The sequence below is a fragment of the Triticum urartu genome, chromosome 5A (assembly GCF_056163025.1).
Source record: "Triticum urartu cultivar PI428250 chromosome 5A, HENAU_Tu73, whole genome shotgun sequence".
Lineage (NCBI taxonomy): Eukaryota > Viridiplantae > Streptophyta > Magnoliopsida > Poales > Poaceae > Triticum > Triticum urartu.
Window position 1 is genome coordinate 596582564 of NC_141877.1, and position 23707 is coordinate 596606270.

Consider the following 23707-nt stretch of genomic DNA (forward strand, 5'->3'; position numbering starts at 1 on the left):
GCTTATCCCTCTCATGTTTTTTTTCTGTTGTAGCAGTACTAGCGATATGCGTAGATGTTTCTACTATGTGTGTAGTACATGCTCTGTTAGATCATAATCAGTGTGTTATCAATGTTGTCCATGTCATGCTCATGATTTATTCATGGATTAATTTAATCGAAAAGCTGCCTATTTACTTATCATAGTTTTATATACTTTTATTTTTTAAGTAATGAACATTTTTTGAATTCGCGAACATTTTTATGAAATTGCAAACATTTTTCCAATTCATGAATTCTTTTTACAAATTCATGAACATTTTTTACAAACTCATGAAGATGTTTAGTGAAACTCATGAACATTTTTTCAATCAACGAATAATTATTGAAATTGGGGAATCATGAAAAGTAGTTTCATATTTTATCTATTATTAGGTAAAGGTGATGTTGTTATTTTATTCTATAATCTTGATAAAACATTCAAATGGTTGACTTGCATGAAAACCAATACACCTTATATTCTGAAACGGATGGAGTATAGCATAAAGATCAAAGTAGAAGTCACGTAAAGACCGACATGACAGAACTGAAAAGATAGCAGAACATCTCTGAGCTTGACAACAATGTCCATCACCTGCCTCTGGCACCACCACATTAACCACCGAAGAAAAGAATGACGGATCACCTTCTCACCCGAGACACGGCTGCATCGCTGATATGAGTTTCCATACTCACTGTGAATGCCCTGGTCAGCCCTTTCATAAATATGGGTGTATCTAGACAAATTTAAGATAAATAATTCTACACGAAGGAAATCTAAGACGTGTAATTTGGGATGGAGGAAGTGTAAAGTGTTCTCCCCAATCGCCTCATGAATGCTACACGTGGCGCATGACACTCGTCGACGACTCGCTGGCCTAAAAAACCCGCCGGTGAGAGTAAGCAGCCGGGGCCCGGACTGAGTTTTCTTCTCCTTTCAATATGCGACCTCGCCGGCCATGTGCACGGCGGTGTGGGGCGGCGGCCGGCCGGTGGCAGGATAGAAAACATTCGCCGAGCACGGGGGCAGGCGCGGGGAGGGGAGGGGCACACCGCGCACGGTCCGCGAGGCCGGCCAGTCGCTCCCGCCCCGCGACGCGAATAGAAAAGCCAGCACGGCAGGCCACCACGCCCCCCTCCCTTCGCATGGAGCCGGAGAAGCTACAAGCTAGCAAAGCTAGCGAATCCAGGATTCTACCACCACCTGCACGCCTTTCCCAAAAGCCGTGGCGGGTGATGATCAACCCATCCCAAACGTGCATCATTGATGCTTGCTTGCTTCCTCGCTCACCACTGCTCAGCACGTACAGACTGCAGCAGCACAACACCATGATCGATCGGCGAAGTGATCCGTCCTTCTTTTCTGACCAGCCAGCCAGCGAACTGCCTCTGCCAAGGAACACTCATTCGCGTCTCAGCTTGGCAGGAACCACTCGCTAATTCCTTCTCGATCGCTGACACGGAGGGTCCAGCGTCCAAGGGAAGCACAAGTGGATCCTAGGTTCCCTCAAGATGCATAGTGGTAGTAAAATTAGGCAGCACGATTACAGATCGAAGCGTGGCACGTACGCACCGGGACCAGCCATTGGCATCGCATGCATGGGAGAAGAGAACCGAACGGAGACGAGAGCTATGTTAAGCGAGCATGCATGATACGTACGGGGGACCAGCCATGAACTGCGCCTCAAAGCAAGATCCTATGCCGCTCTGGCCAGCGTGCAAAGCCATGGATCGGAGAGTGACTAAACTAAATAAACTAATTTGCTTTGGGAACTAAGCGGGATAGGGTTAGGAAGGATGCAAACAGAATGATCCTTCCTCCGAGTACGGCGAGCGCGGACCCAGCGGCGAAGCTGCCGCGGCCGGCCGGCCCGGGCCGGGGCAGGGCAGGGGTCTAGATCTAAACCACGGGGGCTCCATGGCTGTCTCACAGACACACGCATGCCTGCGCGCGCCCATCATGCATGCATGCAGCCACCTGTAATCCTACCCATAAGCAATGCATGTTTACTCGTGCATGCATCATGCATGTGTTGGGGTTATGTGTTCCTGATCGATATGATCCACCATGTTGCTGAGTTAGCTAGCCAGCTTAATTACTGCTGCTGCCTAGTCATCATATCAGCATATGGAGCGAGAGGATCAGCTGCGTCACACATGCATCAGCCGCGGCAGCGGCAACGAGAGGCTCTGGCCAGCCGGGCTCGTGAGTCGGAGGGAGACTGCTGGCGACTGTAAGAAAAATGGTGGGAAAACCGGATAGCTCGATGGCTTTGACGTTGTAGCTAACCGTTTCGCTATTTTCTCAAGCGACTGCCAAATAATTGTCTCTAATTAACACTAATTAAGAATGGTACGTTCATTATATCACAATTCATCCAGGTACAGAGTGTTGACGATTTTGATCGGATGACTATCAACACGACAATGTCAAATAATATTACTCTTTACTGTACTAGGATGCAATTTTGACACTAATTTAGTGTAAAAAAACACTCTTATATTATGAGACGGAGGGAGTAGCTATTTAACACTTTTTTCGCATTTTCGTCTTAACAGTGTGTACATTACATTACTTCTGGGGGTGTTCTTTGGGAAAAAAAATACTGTAGGTATTGCCGCTTTCATGTGGGTGAATACTATGTTGACGCGACACGTGATATGTACACATGGCAGGACCGACGTGCACTGGATGTATAGGTCTGGACTCTGGAGACGGGAGATGTGTACAGTGTACACAGGCTAGCTAGCGGCTCCTCCTGCATGCATGGCTAGCTCCCTAGCTGTGTCCTACCATGATCCTATCCCAGAGACTGATCGTGCAATAAAGCTGATCGAGCGTCCGATCACTGTTGCGGATACACACGTACGTATTGTAACACGTACCAGAATTAAAGAGGGGGGGAAGATAAAATTTACGTGTACCAGTAATAATGAAACAAAAGTACGTACGCTTCTCCGTTCACTTACTACATGCGGCGCCTGGCCGGGTAAAACAGACCTGGCTTGAGGTTTATCTGCACCTTAATTTTGGTGCAACTCGTGTAGCCTTCGTGGTGGCGTCTGTTTGTGCATGCTTGTCCCATTCGAAACGTAGGCGCCTACTGCCGAGGAAGTACGCTATAGCTTGCCCTGGAACTGGAACAGTAGCCGCGTGAATGTTCACGTGCACTTTGATACCACTACAAGCAAGCATGCATGGTTCAATCTTCAATCCATACTTGTGGCGCCATATGCATGGCGTGGCTTTGATTTTTGGGTGGCCGTGCATGCATGCACGCACGCACTGGTTCGCATGTAAGGTACGTCAAGACAAACGTGAAAAGACTAAGCTCGACGTGGGAGTACTCACACTCACACATGCGTTCTACCTATCGATTCTACCGGACACGTACACCCATAATTCAACCCGGGTTGCAAGCATGCAAAGGAGCAATTCTTCGACGCCGCGCCCATAGTCCAAGGGCGTTACATTTTAATTTTCTTGACAACCCAAGGGCGCTACTTGCTTGCCTCAATAGAAGCAAATTTTAAATAGTATCATCTCAAAAAGGGGCATTGCATGCACGAAATGCATGCTGACCCACACCCTTTTTGTGTGTACCCATGCATGTCGATATCAGTCCCAGTGTGACCAGTCCGCCAAAGATATTGTTTGGATCGAGTCGTCGATACTATATGTCGATCTCGGCCTCACTGCCGATATCTATAGCTTTTCGTGTGTATGTGTCCGAGAGATTTGATCTGCCTAATTTGGAAAAGTCACTGTACGCCTCTTGCTATCATATCGTTCACAGATTAAATGAAAGGTGGCAGCATGTTTAGATGAAGTGCACGCGTTGGCTGGTGGGATTGTTCTCAACCCGTTACTTGAAGGAATCATGAGGACTTTTCATGTTTCAGGCTGGCAAGGAAATTTCGGAGCAAGCTCGATCCAAACCGAATCGTTCAGACCTGAAACCGTCCATCACGGCATCTTCTCACGACGAGCTGAAGCATTGCACACGTACGTACACGCGCGCACGTATGCACCCGTCCACCAGCTTGCACGCGATCGACGAGCTCATCATCGATTGACCGAGACTAGTGCAGCCCGAGAAGGAACACGAGCCGGAGAACACGATCGACAGTGCAGCAGGCGTGCGCGACGCGTGCAGGAAAATGCATGCATGCCAGAAGAAGAATGGTCTGGGTTAAGTGAAAACACGCACGCATGGCCACGCAGCACAGCGCAACAAACAGCCTTGTCACTCTGTCAGCGTCAGGGGGTGTGCGAGAGCTTGTGCGTGTGTGGCCTGTGGGGTGTGCCACCAGCGGCAGAGCGGTGGATCGATCGACGTGAAAACAAACCTAAATGGAAGCGGCGGGTACACGCACGCACGTACCGACGCGACAAGAGAAAGCAGCGCGCGATGGCGGAAGGCCGGCCGGGACCGCAGGGCAGGAGCTCGCGGAGCCCACGGATGAGCCGGGGCTCCCTTTCTTCTGGCGAGTGTGCGCCACGTAAACCCAAATTTCTGCACAGGAAATCGTATGCACTGTAGTAGTACGTGTTTTCGTGTACATGTACTTTTTCCTTTTGCATGCATGCACTGGTTTGTACGTATGTGCTTACGTGAAAACAAACGTAAGAGGAAGTATATATGAAGTTTATTTTTGAGAAAACTTTTGACCCGTTCATCGTCTGTCATGACAATAAAAAAAATTTACATCAGGGATTATGGACACATAGTGACGACTACAAGCACAGGAGCAAGCTGGATGTGCGCCGTTGTCATCGACGCTTTCTTGTCGGAGCACTGGGCAATACTTGTTGTACTAGACAAACGATAAGTCATTATGCTAAAACTTCATAGGACAAGCCCATCAGAACAACAATTGTCACTAATGAAGAGACACATAGATCAGAAGGATCATACTATACACTATAGACATACAAGCAAAGACTGGATACAAACAGATCCAGGGAAGATTAGCACATGCCGAATTCCACGAGATCTGACGAAGACACACCATCTCAAGCCCTCTAACAACGATAGACACACATAAAGACAACGGTCAGACGTGGGGGAGATTAGAGCATCTACGACCGGAGACGACAAATCCGACCCTCAAAAGCTCGCGGACGCACTCGGGCGCGTCCGCGACCGTAACGGGTCACGCCTCAAATAATCTCTTCCACATATGGATACCTTAATTAAGAAACTTCAAATTCATACTATTACAAACAACGTCAAACCTACTCTAAACGGATCTCGTCCATGACACGGTTTCATCGCCCGGGCTGGCCGTGCACCATACGGGGCGCCGGAGAATGCAACTCCTCCTTGCCAATGTCCACCGTCGAGAAGGTTGTCGCCGTCTCGACGTCTCCCGTGCCACACCTTGCCATATTTGCATCCGACGACACCCAGGCGTTCACCTCCGCCTCGGCGCACCAACGAAGCGATTGCGCATCCGCCACCGCGTTTGGACGCAAGACGGACTGCACTGTGTCCGGTGAGCCAGCGGCGACACACCTCGCAGCGGATCCATGTGCCATTGGGCACACACAATGGATTCCCGACGGAAGGAGTCTGAGCGCCGCCATCGGGCGGCCTCCTCCCTTGAACGGTGAAGCGCAAGTCGAACGGTCATCTTCTCTTCGGGACCATGTGGAATGAGCTCGGAGGTTGACTGATCTAGAGGAGTAGTACTCAGGTCTGCTGCCCGCCATGCTGCAGAAGACCGGAGAACGTCGGACGGGAGCTTGGGCGACGTAGTGGAGTGGCTAGGGTTTGGTCGGCGGAGCGGATGGGGACGATTATATGTGGGTTTGGTGGGCCAGCGTGGGCCGGATCCAATGTGACAAACGCATCCGATCACGCCTGGGCCACCCCTTATCCACCCCATATTTGGGTTGGATAGAAAGGATACCGATTAGCCTAAGCGTTTGAGACCGGTTTGAGGCGACCGTCTGGGACAGGGTTTTTTGAGCGGTCAGTGATCAGGCTGTCTGCCCGGGCGTATGAGGGAGGCGCCCAGCAGAAGATACTCTTGTCCTTACTAGATGACATCGCCACAGTTACACAGCCTCGACCAAAATGACGAACCAAACAAAAAGGAGAGTGGCATCCCTTCACCTAGCAAGGACCCGAGGTCCTCGCAGGCGCGGCGAACGGGAGAAAGGAAAACCCTAGAAGCTGCTTTTCGGAAGGAGGAAAACTCATAGTCACGTAAACATTTTTGTGTGTGTGACCAAATACAAAAAGCTTTTTTTGTGTGTGTGTGGGCGAACGTGAAAGGACTAATTAAGCTTGACACTCCGCAGTCCTGATACTCCGGGAGTGCTGACACATGCATGCTATCGATCGTATATTGGACACGTAGACCCATAAAGCCCGGGCGGGTCGCATGCATGCAAAGGAGCGATCCATGGACGCCATGCCCAACGTCCAACTCCAAGCTTGCTACGAAGCGCGTGCTGATTCTGTGGGAGTGGTACCTTTATTCGTGTGTAGTAACCCTGTCGATCCATCTCAAGCCCGCTGTGTGAGCAGTTCCGGCGGAGATATTATTGTTCAGGGCAACCTTTTGTGCGCATGCGTCCAGCGTCTGGTCAGCCTAATTTGGAGGCCACTGTACGTCTCTTGCTGCCGTTACTACTACTAGAAGAAGAAGGAAATCGACGACAGCAGTACCTTTCACGTTTCAGGGTGGCGAGGAAATTTCATAGAAAAAAAAACCCTCTGAATATCCACCCAGCCGCGCCCGTTCAGACGGTGGACCTATGCCAGTGTTGATCGATCGGTCGATGTTGTTGTTTTTTTTTTTTTGTTGCGAGGAACGATCGGTCGATGTAAACCGAGAGTTTACACCAACACACGCACGTGCGCGGCGAGGCGCATCCAAGGGAGGAAGGGAAAAGCGTGCGAGAAGGGCGGCTTCCTCGGCGAGGAGTAAAAACGCCGGCGACGGGCGGGCCAGGCCCGTGCGCCACCCGGGACCCGCCTGTCAGCGGCCGCCGGGGCGCCATCGGGAGAGGAGACAGCCAGATGGAAACTGGCGCGACCAGGAACCGCGGCTGACGGTGGGGCAGGCGCCCGCCCACCGGGCCCCCCTCGGCCATCGACACGCGACAGCGCCCCGCGGGGCCCGCTCCCTCCGGCAAGTGTGCACGAAACGGCGCTCACGAAATCTCGTTTCGGGAAAGGCCCACCCGCGGTGTATGGCATGTCACCAATGCCCGCGCACGCACGGCTACCGGCTACGTCGCCCCGCCCAGTTATTTCCTTCCCTTTCTCCCTCCTCCTCAGCTCCTCTCCTCTGCCCGTGCTGGCCGTGCATGCCTAGCTAGGTCGCACCTTTTCATCCCCCCGAGCCTCAAGCTCTCGGCGACGGGGCCGGCTCGGATTTGCGGCATAGATTAAGCTTAGCGCCCTGGGTTCGCGCGAGCAGGCCGAGGGCCAGTCGCCATTAGAACCAGTACTAAACAAAGGAGCAGAGAGAGGCGAGAGGGCGAGGATAAAAGGGAGGGAGGGGGCTCCAGCGAGCGAGAGCAGACGAGACATAGCGGATCAGGAACGGAAGCCCTCGCCCTCGCCCTCGCCGCAACCGGACACGCCATTCTCTTTCTTTTCCTCGGCTTTTCTGCTGGCTGTTTGTTGCATTGCACACCGACCAGTACGCCCCCCCGCGCCGCATACATACAAGCCAGCCGCACAACACCACTCTAGCATCAACTCCCAGCAGTAGCGGCAGCAGTACCAGTAGCCTTCACTCCACTAACCCCCCGGCCACAAGCCTCCGGTGATTCGGTTCGGGGATACCCGAGCAAGCTCCTTCCTCGCCGTGCTGAGCAGCGGCATTGCTCCCTCGGTTCAGTTCATCTGTTGGGGGCAGCGGTTCTTGGTCGAGGCCGAGCCGGATTCGTGCGTGATCCCCGGCAGCCGAGATTGGCGGCGGCGTTCCCCTCTTGCTGCCCGATTCGGTCCGAGATTTGGGGGCTTCCCCTGTTCCGACTCCGGGATTCCGTGGAACGGAGAGGCAACTCGGTTCCAGATTTGAGGAGCTTTCCTTCCGCGGCCACACCACCTTCCATACCAGGCCATACCGAGGAGAGGAGGGGAGAGAGTCGACTCGGAGCCGCCGGCACTCAGGCGCGGATAAATTTGGTCCTGCTGCTTCAGGTTCAGGGCCCTCCGGCTTGCTATGAGACAATGAGGGAGGAGATTAACAAGAAGAGCAAGGTACTGCGCGCGCCGCCCTACTTCTTCCTCAATCTCTCGTTCCATTCGAGCCGCCATTGGTCGATTTCGGCGTCTGATTCGTCGTCTCTGAATGCGCAGGTCTCCTGGTCCAAATCCCTCGTCAGGAAGTGGTTCAACATCAAGGGCAAGGCGCAGGATTTCCACGCGGATTACGACGCCACCACCCAAGGTAACCAATGCCTTCTCTCTCAAGGATTTGGGTCAAACATCAGAGCAGGAAGGATTCTGCTTTTCTCTCACGATGATAGCCTTTTGGATTTCAAGTTGTGGTACTTCTAGCAAAGATTAATCAACCGTGCGGTACAGCTCTAGACACCCGCTGCTTTTTCCTGCATTTCGTTGCTTCCGTCGAGCTGCTGGTCGCGCATCCTTGCTTGCTGTGCGGTTTAGGAACGAAGGTTCCCGTTTGTTGAATGCGGTTTCAGTCATGGCCTCCCCATCATCGCTCCGCGCCCGTAATTTTTCCTCACTTCCATCGGACGTTTCCTGTCCATGTTCCAAGCATTGATTCAGGGACGCATTAGCACCGGTCAGGTCCCCATCGAACAGGGTCTCGTTTCTTCACATAGGACGCGGCCTCCTCCACGCCTCACTTCCTCCCCGGTCTCAAATCAATGGTGTACAAGTACTTAGAACGTCCCAATCACAACGCCTTTCCCCAAGCAGGCAGATGTTTTGTTTGTCCGGAGCTGCCTGGATCTTTTCGCATGCTTCTCATGTCAACAACAGCATTTTCTTTACCGCGGTGAGGTTTCTACTTTTGATCCCAGGGATGAAGAGCTACTGATGAAGAATCTGTCTGAAACAGATTTATTTTCCTTTGCATTTTCACTGCCTCTGCTTGGTCTAGGTCTAAATTTGTGTTAGTGACGCAGGACGGGATGGTGGTGATGAACGGAGGACCAGCTGCTCGCAGAGGGACGCAGGCGCTGCCAAGAAAAGCAGAACTGGTACAGTTAAAGCATTTGGACCACGCTCCCCTCCCCCTCTCTCTCTTCGGACATCAAAATCGCAGCTACCTCTTTTCTTTCTTTGTTGCTGCTTGGTCAGAGCTCTCTTTTTACCTGCTATGCCTCTTTTGCCAAATTGATGTAAATATAGACAATCAACCTATCTGATTGTTTTTTTTGGAGCAACCCTACTTATCTGACTGTTGATTTCTCTGTTTCTGTTGTTCCTTATGTGCCTACTACAGACCGGTCACTGAAGCGGAATGTTGACCGCGTTCGTAGATCAAGAAATGAGTTTGATGTGTCACGCCTGACAGAAGCTCAAGATTACAGGTACCACATTTTTCACTCTCTGTGCTACTTTGCCTTGTAGTAATAGGGATTTGGTGCAATACTGTTCATATTATTCAGATCATAGTTACCATAGCTAGTTTTCGCAATTCTACTTGGCTGGCGCATTCTGGTGTATCATTATGCTGCTTCCTTTATCTGTGCAGAATCTTTGCCTCGACGTGGAATGTTGGTGGTAAATGCCCATCAAGGGGGTTAGATTTAGATGACTGGCTCCATTCTTCACCCCCTGCTGATATCTATGTGCTCGGGTATGTATTGTCAAAGCCTCTGAGGCCTTCATAATGTAAATTTTGTACATTATAAGTACTGTGCTCTTGAGCTTGACCTTTAACTATCCATTTTAATCCTTTGCAGATTTCAAGAAATTGTTCCTTTGAATGCTGGAAATGTTCTTGGTACCGAAGACAATGTTCCAGCAAAGAAGTGGGTATCACTTATTAGGAGGACGCTAAACAAGAATCCTGGGCCTAGCAGTCATGGTGGCTATCGCACGCCATCCCCTGTCCCTGATCCAGTTGTGGAACTAGATGCTGATTTTGAGGGATCATTGAGAAGACAGGATAGCTCATCATTTTTCCACCGTCGATCATTCCAGAACCTTAGTCGGAGTTTAAGGGTTTCAGGAAATGATATGTTCTCACAACCACGATTGGACCGTAGGTTTAGTGTGTGTGACCCAGTTAACATTGGAGGCAGACCAAGTGATTTTGATGGAAATTTCCAGTGTATCGGATCACCAGGCGATGAATATATTGATGAGGATACAAGTAATGGAACATATTTCTCACCATTCCCATATGGCTATGGTACTTCAACACCTATGGAAGAAGATGATGAGCAGCCAAATACTTCTAGGTATTATATTTTGGCATGTTTCATTAAAATTTACATATGCTTGTTCCTCTAAGTCACCCTCTGTGAACATATTTAAAATTATCTACAAAATTTGTGCTCAGCAGTTGTACTCGTAACTTCATGATGATGCTTTTGTTAAGTTCATGCACTAACACAAATATTGTGTTTGCACCAGGTATTATTTGGTTGCCAGCAAACAAATGGTTGGCATATTTCTCACAGTTTGGGTACGCAGTGAAATAAGAAACGATATAAGAAACCTGAAAGTTTCCTGCGTAGGTAGAGGACTAATGGGTTATCTTGGAAATAAGGTAAATGATGTACATTGTACTAGTTACACTTACTTGATTTCGATAATCTTGTATGTTTCATTGTTATTAGCTTATTATACTATATAAAAATTCTCAAACTCCTTTTCACTTGCTGCAGGGTTCTATATCAATAAGCATGTCTCTGCATTATACAACCTTCTGTTTTGTCTGTTGTCATTTGACCTCTGGGGAAAAGGAGGGGGATGAATTGCGCAGAAATTCTGATGTCATGGAGATCTTAAGAAAGACAAGGTTTCCTCGTGTCCGCGGATGTGGTGATGTGAAGTCACCAGAAACAATTCTTGAACATGAGTATGTATTTGTTTTCGCTTATTCGACATAGTAATGTGGAAGCCAGAGAAAACTTTTTGCTAACTTATCTTTCATTCTAATTGCAGCCGTATCTTATGGCTTGGTGATCTGAATTACCGGATTTCTCTTCCATACTCGTCAGCAAAAGTTCTGGTTGAAACACATAACTGGAGGCAACTGTTGGAGAGAGATCAGGTAATTTACTCTATTCCTTTACACGGAAATGTTGTTTTCGGGCCATGCTTGGCAAGGTTCATTTCAGTGCCATGCTTGAATTACTTCTCTTCGAACAGCTTCGTATACAGCGGAGATGTGGACGTGTTTTCCCGGGATGGAAAGAAGGAAGAATTTATTTTCCTCCAACATATAAATACTCTTTCAACTCAGACCGGTATTCTGGTTATGGTGTGCGTCCCAAGGAAAAGAGGCGAACGCCAGCTTGGTAACTTCTTTAGTACTTTAGTCAACCAGAATAACATTTACTTAGTACTAGTTGAAAGGAACTTACTGACTAAGCTTTTCTTTTTCTTACCAAAGGTGTGATCGTATTTTGTGGCATGGTACCGGCCTCATTCAGTTATCATATGTCCGAGGAGAATCACGCTTCTCCGATCACAGACCAGTGTACAGTATTTTCATGGCGGAGGTTGAAATTCTCCACCAGAGGAGAAGAAACCTGGGCTATTTCAGCTCTAGAGTTGAGGTGGAAGAGCTGTTGCCATATTCTCACAGCCATGGAAACTTAAAGTTCTACTAATTCAGGCGATTCCATGCTATAAGTAAGTATCGCACTTTTTGTATGTGCAAGCTGACCAGTTGCTTCTCAATTAAGAACTGCCTCTTTTATATGCATTTCTTTTGTTTAACAATCTTTTCTGTTTATGCAATGCAGGCTGACCGGTCCTCACCGATGAATAACTTGGCTCCAAGATCTGTTGGATGATCAGATGTGAATGTCCAATATTTTTCCATCTGATGTTTGTAACATTTTAGTAACCGCCCAGATGTAAAGCCTAGGACAGATGCGTGGAGAACATTTAGCTGCAAAAGCTAACATAGAGGTAAAAACCCGATTTCTTTACCCGTGAGTGAATTCTGAAAATCTCACATTGGCCTAACATTTTTCTCTCTATTGCAGGATAGTTGGGCATTTTTGCAACTAACAATTTGCCCGCGGCAAACAGCTTTGTTCATCGGAAGAATCGGCCAGCTCACATCACTGACTATACAACTCAACCGGCTGTCAATGTCGCCCCTTTGTTTGGAGGAGAGGCATCAGCAAGCTCCAATCATCGCCTTTTTTCTTCTTCTCCCCTTTTCTCCTTTGGAAACCCTGTAAATTAATCAAGCTGGCGGCCAGTGTATGTAGGATCGGCATGAGGTGTAGAATCATTGCAGTTCGGCGGAGGGAATGATACTTGGATTGGACCAACGAAATTAGCTGTTAGTTTTTCCGGATGATGATTTTTGTGGTGTGAGGGGGGAATGATATGTGTTGATGTGACTTGAGAGGCTTGCAAAGCTGTCATCATATGCTTGCCTTTCCGGTGATGTGGTTCAGAAGCTACATGATGCCTCCATTTGCTTCACTCATTGCTTGTTGCTATGCCATGAAATGGGAAAGTGAAGCCCGGTGCATGCATTGTGTTTTTTCCTTGGTTAGAGGCCTGTTACCTCATTGGAATACATGGTGCAGTGCCTCATCATGGTTATACCTAAGTCCCCTGAAAATCGATTTTCTAGGCCATTAGATTAAGATCCAACGGCGGCCCTTCTTTCTTCTTCCTCCGGCTTTCTTCCTGCTCCAACCATTCCTCCTTCCGCAAAATCGACTAACCCAAATTATAAATTCAGCCAACTTTCACATAACTATGGCGAAAAAAAAACCGAATCATGTGAAGTTACTGTGCTTAGTCAGGGTAAATCAAGTGGAGCATCGGGATAGTATTAGCTGAACCAAGTGGAGCATCTCCTGAGTTCTTTTTCCCTGTTGCTTGCTCTGCAGTCAACGTTCTTTGGCTACTTGATGAATGAAAGAACAAGGTTTGACTCGACCCGCTTTAATTGGTCCCTGGCCGGAGGCGGAGGGGAGTCACGTGATGCGATCTCACACCTGCCGGCGTACGGCGCACTTAACCGTCACGGTTAATTCGGAGTTAATGGCTGGTTCTTTGACCCTTGACTGCTTTACTACTTTGGTGAAAACCCACAATACGTACACTAGTAGCAGTAGATCTGAGGGACTTGCGGTAGTACATTTCAGAGATGGGAGATCTAGCGGGAAGGTTGAAAGATAAAGGGCGGCTGGGGCTGTGTGCGGCAGTAAGTAAAAGATAAAGCCGGTAAAAAACAAAGGCATGCCGGATGCTTTGAGCGATCCCTGGTTCTTCTTTTGACTGTTACGGCGATCGAGCGTCGACTGTTTCTCGTCAGTGGTATTATTCTACCACTTCTGTATCAACAGGTTGCCAGAATATACACTGTCCATTCATAAGTCGTAACATGCATGCCAATGCCATGCGTGTTATCAGCCGCATGTACCAGGGTCAAACAAACTAGCACTCTAGCAGTAGGATACATGGGGCGGAAGCCCAAGTTTTGCATTTGGATTTGGATCGACATTGCCGTTGCCGGTGACCGACCGAGAAGACTGTGCTCGGTGACGTACGTCTCGGGGCTCATGGCAATATGGCGCTGCCCTGCTCTCCTGCGTCCTGCCGCTGCCTCTTTCTTTCTCGTCGTCATCGTCATCTGACTGACCATCGATCTCATCTCACACCAGCGGCATGGCCACTGGCCCCTGGAGCTAGCGGCATGGCCGGGACGAAGGAAACCGGGAAGAAATCAAGGAGGGACGGACCGAAGAGGAAGCGCTCCGAGCGCAGGCCGGCCGCGGCATGGCGCCCTGCAGCCCGCAGTGCAGGTGTCCGTGGGCGGTGTACCTCTGCGTTGCCTCGCCTTGTTTTTTTTTGAACGTTGCGTTGCCTTGCCTTGTGGATCCAAGCACATGTCTCTCTCGCCGCTGCTACGTAGTTTGTGCACCGCCGGGCCGGCTGTTGCGTCCTGCAACAAGCTGCAAGCGATGGATGCTTGCGTGGGCTTCCTCTCCTCAGGCCGGAACGAAAACAAAAAGAAAAGGCGACGGATGGATGAATGGACGGATGATCTGACTGTTGCAGATTGATGGATGGGTGTGCAGTGAAGGTCAGCCCTTTGCATCGCCTCTCCTCGTATGCCTTGCTTAGTTTGCACCACGGCCTAACGACTTCAGTAATCCAGAATTCTGGATGAAGGTACTCCGTGTGCAATTACGGGCGGATTAGCTCGTCCATGCGACGACATTGGTGTTCATCTGTGGCAGGTACGTACTGAGCTCGGATCGGATCCAAGTGCTATTGAAATTAAATGACGTGGTACTGCATGCAGTGCACCGACCTCAGCCCTGGAGTGGTGGATACGTACAGGTACAGCTACCACACCTAACATGTGTACAGAGATTTATTACTACTGCTGTCACCGTCGATGTCACGGTCGACGCCTCTAGTAGCTGCTTGCCGCTTCCGTGCAAGAAAAAAAAAGAAAGAATGAAAGAAATGCTTGCTGCTACGAACGAGAGTCCATACCAGCTTCCACCTGATCGATCGTTTCGGTCGAGAAGCAGCAGCCCGGCGAGGAGCGGCACGGACACAGCCATCATCGGCTACGTCCGAACGATCGGCCGTGCGTGCCGTGCCGCCATTGTTTTGTTTCTCGCCGTGCCGTGCCAGGACGCGCGTTGCTCACACCCACGGCTCCCTGCTACGGAGGAGTAGCAGTTATTACCTTCTCTTTTCTTTTTGCAGGATCAGTTATTACCTTCAGCACATACGTACTCCTACAGTTCAGCTACTACCCCTACGTACGTACCACGCGTCTACGTACCACTCTACGTCGGCCATGCCACGTCCCATTGCATGCACGGATTGCGATGTGCAGTCTGCAGTGAGCAAGCTGAGCTGGGCTGACGTACGCCCCCATGCACGCACGCACGCACGCACTGGGCGCGCGCGACGTCGCGCCCGGGCATGCAGAGGCCGGCCGGTGGTACGGTCATCGTCGTCTCTGTTTGTTCTCCTTTGTTGCTTCCTCCAGCTCGTCGGGTTTACACAACAAATACTCCATGCACAACGTTCGTTCTGCTGCGTGTGTGGGCTTTCAGTTCCGGTACCTTGGAGTCCGGGGGCTGTGCGGGTGTGGTGTGCTCTGCGCGGCGACGTCGTGCTGCATGCTTCAGCAGGAGGACGGCTTCGCTTGTCTCTACAGCAGCGCTGGCCGTTGCTCTGCTACTGCACACCGGGTCATCGGAAAGGCATGCGTCCGTCCGGCGCGTGCATGCCACGGCAATGCAGAGCAGGTGATGCATCCGTGCGTCTGGCCATGCATGCACACACGCGCGCAGCCATCAGTCAGTCTGTCTGCCTGTCGTGTCATGGATTAAGTGTGTGTGTGTGTGCGCGCGCGCGCGCGCGCGCGCTGCACCTGCTGCATGCGCATGCAGCGCCAGGCGTCGGCGCGCGTGCAGCGTGTCGATCGTGGGTTCGTTGGGTGCAGGTGGGTCAGTATAGCAGAACCTTCCGCTTGTTCATTTGTCTCGAGCAGTACGTGTGGGTGTGGCCGACGTGGGCTTTTCTTCTCTTTCTGCCTTCGTTTCGAGAGGAAGAACACGCAAACTGGGTACACAAGAGAAGAGGCCTCCAGGGGCAGGCGGATCGGATCGTTTGTGTTCATCCGGGTACTGGAGGCCCATCTCCTTTAGTATCTAATCGGCCTCGCAATTGATCCAAAACCGGCCCTGTTGTTTTTTTCTTTTTGGCATGGCCGAGGCGAAGAGAACCAGGAAGAAACCAAGGAAGAAATGCAGTGCAGGCAGCATGGCGACGACCACAGCCTGCACATATCTCGAGACGGCCCTTCCCTGCAGCTGCAGGTGGCCTTGTTGATGGAGAAGGGCTTCCTCTCGGTCGGCCGGCCGGAATTGAAAACAAAATGAAAAGGTGGTGGTCAGACGCAGATTGATGGATGGATGAACGTGCGGTGCAGCGGTGCAGGTCAGCCCTTTTGCATTAACACGTCGGGTACATGCCATGCCGCGATCGTTTCCGGAGGTCGAGTTCACCGTGCAGTGCGTGCACCGGCGCACTGCCGGTGCACGCATGGCTTCGAACCCTCCTAGCTAGTAGTAACTGCGTCTACTCCAGTGCACCTGCACTGCATTCACGTATCTCAGCCACGCCACGTCCCATGTCAGCTGGCCTCTGCATGCACGGGTTGCGAGGACGTGTGTGTGAGCTAGCTGAGCGGAGCTGGGCTGACGTACGTCATGTGGCGCGCGGCAGGCCGGGCAGAGGCGGAGATCGAGGCCGGTGGTGCTCGTCGTCTGTGTCTTTTCTCCAGCGAGTCGGACGTGCGCGCCCGGGCTCTCGCAAGCTCAAGCTCGGTACGTACTACGTTGGAGTGCGGGGAGTGTGCCATGCCCATGCGCGTACTAGTAAGCTGCTGCTGTAGCAGCAATGGCTCGTCTTTACACCACTGGCCGTTGCTTGCTGCTCCTACTGCACACCGCGTTGCGCCCTGCGCGCGTGCGCTGCAGTCGACGCCCGGCATGCAGACAGAGCGGGGCAGATCGATGCACGTACGTGCCCGTCCGGCCATGCACGCACGCGGGCGCGCAGCTCATAATAACTGGCCAAACCAGGCAGTCGCGAGTTATGCATGCACGTACGTACGTACGTGCGGGCAGCGCGTGCATGCAGCGTGTCGTCGTGTACAGTGGCAGGAACTTCACCTCCTTTTTCCTCTTCGTGGTAGGAGAACCATCGAATGCCATTTTTTTGTACGGTGACCATGGAATCGAATCGAATGACTTGGTTTTTATTTAATGACTTGGTGTGTGCTAGACAGTCTCGCGCCTAACTCTGTTTTTTAGACAATTTCACAAAGCTTTATTAATTCGTCACAATGTTTGCGCATAACTCTGTTGCACTTGGAGAAAACCAAGGGACACTTGGAGAAAACTTTGATGTGGCCGTATGCATCGTTCTGATGCAGAGACCGGGAAGTCCTCCCTTTTCGAAAAAAAACTTGGAGAAAATAGAAATGGCCTCGCGTCAGTTGGAAAGGCCCAAACTCTGATACTGGACTCATGCAGACCCAACAGGAACCCTTTCTAGGCGTGAGTCCCCGGAGCTCCTATCTGCCTGAAATCACTAATTTATGGGGTACCTCTTGTGAAGGTCATTCTCATCTTCTCAGATTGCGACAAGTGACGCACTGCATGTACGCAATATTTCCTCACACCTTCTCGCGGAAGCAAATATGTGACTCGCGATTTTTTTCGAGAGGCACAGCTCGCGGAAGCAAAACCGTGCCTTTTTTTTGAAAATCCTGAAAAATATTAATTTTGATTTTCTAAAAACTTTTTTTGTGAAATTTTGACATATTTTGTAGGAACGAATATTTTTCGAAATTATGGAACATTTTTCGAATGAAATTAAAAATTATATGAAAATAAACTTGAAAAGAAAAAGACAAGAAAAATAGAAACAAAAAACGAGAAAAAGAAAAGAAAAAATTGCTCAAATGGACCGGCCCATCGTGTCGCTTGGTTGCTCGCGTGTGCGAAGCGCCTACAGTTCGACGCAACACGTGTCTGATAGGTTTTTCCGTGAGTCTTATTCCCCACGTGGTGAAAAATATATCGAAATTACTTATCAAGGGATACCCCTTACAAAGTTCACTCCCATCTTCTCTGGTGCTAACAAGTGATGCACTGCATATGTGTCACCTGTTGTAACCAATGAGGTTTTCCTTCTTTTTTCGTATATTTTTCGAAACATTTTATCTTTTTAACCGTATGACCAAATCACGAACTATTTTAATCTATGGATTTCTCATGTTGAGATCTGCAAAAACAATACCAAGATGAAAATTTTTGACCAACTTTTTTTTCATAAAAAAGGGAAATAAGAAACAAAAACCGAAAAACCATGAAAAATATAGGAAGCCGAAAACACAGTTGTACTTTTTCACCTTTTTAGAAGCGCAACTGTGCTTTTCCCTTTTTCCGAAAGCACGGATTGTGCTTCTCCCTTTTTAGGGAAGCACAACCGTGTTTCTCAAGAAGCACATATCGTGATTCCATGGAAAAGCAATGCTTAAAAAAATCCGCAAAAACCCAGGAAAAATAAGGGTTAAAAACCAAAAACCAAAAAAAAAACTAAAAAAAACCCAAATAAATACCCCATAATTAATTTCTCCCGAAATCTAGTTGACTCTGAAAACTAGGCAAGGCACGATGCTAGCATTTGAGTCGTGTTGGGCTGGCCCAGTGGGGGAGTTTATGCGCAGTTCTAATTCAATGGTTGCTCCCGTAGTTTTACCTTTTTTATTCTCTTGTGCTGTCTGTTGTTTCAATTTTCTATCAAGTTTCTTATTCCATTTTTTCTATGGGATGTTTTCTTCCGTTTTACAGTTTTCATACCATAATGTTTTTAAAATATGGTGATAATTTAGAAATACATCCTAAGTATTATTTAATTATACGTGAACATTTTTCTTAATAAACAATCAGTATTTTAAGCGAACATTTTAATGTAGGGCAAATATTTTTTTAATATATGGTGAATTATTTTATAATAAGGTAAATATGTCTTTTGGTTTACAAAGAACTTTTCTAAACATGCGGTACATATTATTATAAAATTATTATTTTTATTTTAATATATTTTAGCTTCATAAATGATTTAAATCATATATAAAAAATCAAAAAAAGGAAAACCGAATGAATAAAAAAACCTAGTTCAAGAGAGCTTGCCAGACTGGGCCAGCCCAAGTTCCTTGAGGTTACTCCCTATGTATGTGGGCCCATCAATTTCTTATTATATCCCCACTAGTCTTATTTTGGTTTTTCTTTTTCTCATCATTTATCAGTTTTTCCAATTATAAATTTGTGATTATTTTTTAAATTCCTAAATACTTTTATTTTTTCTTTATTCGAGAACATATTTCATTTTCTTTAAATTAGGGAACATTCCTCAATCTTGTGATTATTTTGTAGAATTTAGGAATACTTTTTGAAATCCAGGAAGATTGTTCAAATTATTGAATTTTTTTATATTTAGAACTTTATTTTTAATTGTGATATATTTTTCAAATTCTTATTTTTTGAAATTTATCACATTTTGAAATACGTGAATCGTTTTAAATTCAAAATTTTGAAATAAAAATAAGATTTAAGAAATTTAAACTTTTTCAAAATTGGTAAATATTTGCAAATTGAATGATATTTTTTGAAAGTCGTATTAGTGTAAATTCATTTTTTTGAAGTCTGGAACAATTTTCTAACCGATGGAGGAAAGTAAAAATACCATTAGAAATTTGAAGATTTGATAAGGGAAAAAAGAAGGGATAATTGTTTCTGTGCCCTTAGTTGGGTCACCCTCAACTGATTTGCCCATAATTTTGGAAAACACGCGGTCTTGCCCAGCTTTGATCGCTCCCCTTGCGTTTTTGCCCTTCCGGCACGTCTCCGTCCAGTGAGCGCCGTTTGACCGCAAACGACGCGTTACTTTGGACACCGCTTGCCCCCGTGCTCACTCACACTCTCTCATTCCCCACTCTTGCTCCCTCTTTTTCCCTCTGACGAACCCTAAATTGCGGCGACGAGCGGCGGACGGCCAGATCCATTGCAAGGTGATGGGGGAGAGTGGAGAAAGCGTCGTCGGTGGCCGCTGTGGTGGTAGGAACAGCGCACCTCCATTGCAGCGCGGAGAAGGCGGCGGAGGCACCAACGGCGACAAGGGAAGCTCCTGTGGCGGATCTGCACCAACGGCGAGAAGCGATGGCGGATCTGCACCAATGGCGACAAGAAGGGGCGGATCTGCACGGCAAATTCCCCCAGGGTTAGTATTGGACCTGATTTGCTCGGTTTTTTCATAGGAGATTTACTTGGATTTAGGGTTTAGTCTAAAGTTTGTGCGTTTTATCACTGGATATTGTTCCCCCATAGGATGGATCCAGCTACAGCGTTCTTTCTTTCAGTTCGAATGGAGACCACTGTTCTAGTTTCTGCTGGTACAAAAGGAAAAGATTGTGGATTCACATTTCCTTTTGTTGTGGACAACACTAGTTCATATACTAATTTTAGGGCTGCCATTTGTGCCAAGTATCCATGGGGATTGTTTGATGCTGTGGAGATCAGATATTGGGATAGTTCCAAACTTTGTTGGGTCCCTATGCAGTGTGATGCAGAGTTAGGTCTGATGTTTGCAAGTAATGCAGCAACTATGTCATGCAATTTGGAAATCATAGTTATACAAAGAACTAGAGGCCAGAGATGTGTGAACACATCTAGTTTCAGGCCATCTGGATCCAGAACTAGGGCTAGCAGTAGAACACCAAGTGCTCCTAGAACACCAAGTGCTTATGCAACTGCAAGTGTCAATGAAATCCAAGAAAACCAAAAGAAGCCACTTGATCCTGTTGTGGAGGAGGCATTGCCTGATGCACCCGGTGTGGAGGATGAGGTTCTATATCCTGGATATGTCCAGCACAATAATGATGAAGGAGATGCAGCAGATAAAGAGTACATTCCTACAGAATTTTCAGATGCAGATGATGATGAGAAGCAAGAGGATGTTGAGATGGGAGTTTTTGAAGATGCAGAAGAGGACAAACCTGTAAAGATGTATGACAGGGAAAATCCATGTATTGATGAAGGTGTGGTATTCTCTAGTGCAATTGACTGCAGAAATGCAGTTGCAAGCTTCTCAATCAAGTCTGAAACTGAGTTCCTTACTCTGAAAAGTGATCCAACAAGGTTTATTGTCAAATGTGCTTATGAGAGATGCAAGTGGAGACTGCATGCCTCTTTAATGAGGAAGAGCACATTGTTTCAGGTATTGTATTTTTGTTTTAGTTTATTTTCAGGTATTGCATTTTCTGTACTAATCTCATTGTTTTTTTGGTTTGTTTCAGATTAAAGTCAACCCATATTAGCATACATGTCCTAGTGTGAATAGATCTCAGAGATTGAGAGCTGCAAAAAGAAGATGGATAGTAGATGCTTCTATGGCATGGATCAGAGCAAATCCAGGAATTGGTCCTAAAGAAATTCAGAGCAAGTTGTTAGAGAAATATGGTGTGGAGGTGCCATATGACAGATGCTACCATGGCAAAGAGATTGCACTTGACAAACTGTATGGAAAGTATAGTGATTGCTTTCAGCTATTATATACTTTCAAAGCTGAAGTAGAGAGGGCATCACCAAGCAATATTGTGGAAATTGAGAAGCACACAGTTGAGTACAAGCTTAATAACAAGAAGTTCTACAAGGAGTGCTTTAGAAGGGTGTTTGTGTGCTTCAAAGCATGTCAAAAAGGTTTTCTGGAGGGGTGTAGGCCATACCTAGCTGTAGATGCTACTGCACTGACTGGTAGGTTCAAAGGGCAACTTGTGGCAGCATGTGCCCTAGATGGACACAACTGGTTGTTTCCTGTTGCATATGGTGTTTTGGAAGGGGATTCAATTGAGAGTTGGACTTCATTTTTTAGCAACCTAAAGAAAGTAATAGGTCATCCAGAAGGTTTAGTGATACATACTGATGCTTGCAAGGGATTGGAAACTGCTGTTGAGGATGTATACCCTGGAGTGGAGCACGGAGAGTGCATGAGGCACTTGGCCCAAAATTTCAGTAAGAAATTCAAGGGGAAGTTTTATGATGATAATTTGTGGCCATGCTCACTAACTTGTAGCATCAAGAAACACAACTATCACTTGAACCAGTTGAAAAGCAAGCCTAAAGTAAAGAAATATCTGGAGGAACACCACACAAAAATATGGGCAAGAGCTGATTTCAATGAGATGAGCAAAGTTGACTATGTCAATAACAACCTAGCTGAGTCATTCAACTCCAGAATCAAAAAATACAAGAGCCTGTAGGTAGTTGATCTGCTAGACAAGATAAGGCAGTATATCATGGAGAAATTTGACTTAAGAAACAGAATTGCCTCTGACCATTTCATTGGGCACTACATCATACCAGCAGTAATGAAGGTGTTAATGGAGAAAACAAAAGGTTTGCAAATGAGTATAGTGAGGAGAAGCCCAACAGAGGCAGAGGTGACTGCTACTGACAGTGAGAAGAGAGAATGGAGGTACCCTATTGACTTAGAGCGTTGGTCTTGCAGTTGCAGACAATGGCAGATCACTGGTAAACCATGCATCCATGCACTTTTCTTTATCACTGCTCTAAGAGGTGAAGCAAGTGGAATAGATCAATATGTCCACAAATATTACTCAGTTGACATGTTCAGAGCTACTTATGCTGAGAACCTACCAGCTCTAGAAGGCAAGCAACAGTGGGACATTATAGATCCTGGATTCAAATTGTGTGCTCCTGTTCAACACAGAGCTTCAGGCAGACCAAGAAAGCAAAGGATTAGAAGTAGCACTGAAGGAAAAGGCCTTGGTCCTAGGAAGAACAAGTGCAAAAGGTGTGGGAGATGTGGACACAAAGCCAAGGGATGCAAACAATTTGTTGATCCAGTCTTTGGAGAAGATGAACATTGGGGAGCAGACAATGCAGATGATCATCCTATAGCCAATGAACCAGCAGAAGCAGAAATACAAGAGGAGGAGGAGGATGAGACAGCACCTGATGTTCTGCAGCAGCATATGCCACCACCAAAGGAGCCCTGACATGATGCATCTACAGGAGCTAGTTGTGCAGTCAGGTATAAGATCTTGGCTTACAAATTCTTACATGTTTTGATCTTACTGCTTTCTTTATAAAATCTTTCAAATTGTGATATGCTTCCACTTGTTTTAGCCCTAGGAAAAATTATAAAAGGGCAGCAGCAAGAGGAGCTTCTCCCAGGTGTGTCAAGTAGAAAACAGTTGTGGAACAGGAGCAAGAAAGCAGTGTTCAAAGCAAAGGTTTCTCTCCAAAAAGAGCAGCAACAATTGAAGCTCCAAACCCATCAAAGAACACTAGAAGCAAGGCAATGCTAGCTCCAAACCCAGCCAAGAACACCAGGAGCAAGAAACTTAAGTTCTAGTGCTATGTTATATTTGCCAGTGATGTTATCTTGTTGTTATGCACTTAAGTTCTAGTACTAAGTGTGCTTAAATGCACTATGAAGTTGCTATATTTGGTACAATGTCAGTTTGTTGAATTTGGTACGATGTCAGTTTGTTGAATATGTGCTCTATTTGGTACAATTGGCACCTGATTGAATATGTGCTCTATGTGCTCTATTTGGTAAAATATGTGCTCTATTTGGTACAATTGGCACTACATATGGAATAAATATGTATTTGGTACAGTGTCACAAGCATCAGTAGTTCATAATGATCTTCAAATTTAGCATATAATAGTGCATCATAAACAACATTCAACACATCTCTCTCACACACACTTGCAACAACTGCTAGAAACTAGAACACAAAAAACACAGCAACACACATTCCTACAAACAACAATGCCAGAACTAGCAGCATCTCATCTCTCTCTCTCACTGTCTTCTTCAAAGCAAGATTTTTCTTTGACAACTCCATGTTTTGCTTCTGCATTTTGTGGCTTCTGATCCAACTTTGTTCTAGCTCTGCGTGCAGGTCTTCAA

General features: G+C 47.4%; 2 protein-coding genes across 2 annotated transcripts; both read left to right on the plus strand.

Moving 5' to 3' along the window:
* Positions 1–7264: 7264 nt before the first annotated feature.
* LOC125510884 (type I inositol polyphosphate 5-phosphatase 4) lies at positions 7265–12615 on the plus strand. The gene is made up of 13 exons (XM_048676166.2): positions 7265–8245; positions 8345–8435; positions 9142–9216; positions 9462–9549; positions 9714–9818; positions 9925–10425; positions 10601–10736; positions 10855–11048; positions 11135–11243; positions 11342–11490; positions 11586–11827; positions 11941–12109; positions 12187–12615. Exons 1-11 carry the CDS (start codon positions 8216–8218, stop codon positions 11803–11805), a joined length of 1698 nt encoding a protein of 565 aa, XP_048532123.2. The 5' UTR covers positions 7265–8215; the 3' UTR covers positions 11806–11827; positions 11941–12109; positions 12187–12615.
* Positions 12616–21155: 8540 nt separating this feature from the next.
* On the plus strand, positions 21156–22025 carry LOC147973184 (uncharacterized). The gene has a single exon (XM_087524600.1). It carries the CDS (start codon positions 21156–21158, stop codon positions 22023–22025), a length of 870 nt encoding a protein of 289 aa, XP_087380726.1.
* The last annotated feature ends 1682 nt before the right edge of the window (positions 22026–23707 follow it).

Bases quoted from the DNA above. Each gene is read 5' to 3' on its own strand.
- LOC125510884 (XM_048676166.2), top strand. From the start codon at position 8,216: ATGAGGGAGGAGATTAACAAGAAGAGCAAG. The intron at 9,550-9,713 runs GTACCACATTTT...TTATCTGTGCAG, and splicing joins ACAGAAGCTCAAGATTACAG to AATCTTTGCCTCGACGTGGA. The intron at 10,737-10,854 runs GTAAATGATGTA...CACTTGCTGCAG, and splicing joins TGGGTTATCTTGGAAATAAG to GGTTCTATATCAATAAGCAT.
- LOC147973184 (XM_087524600.1), top strand. From the start codon at position 21,156: ATGGCATGGATCAGAGCAAATCCAGGAATTGGTCCTAAAGAAATTCAG.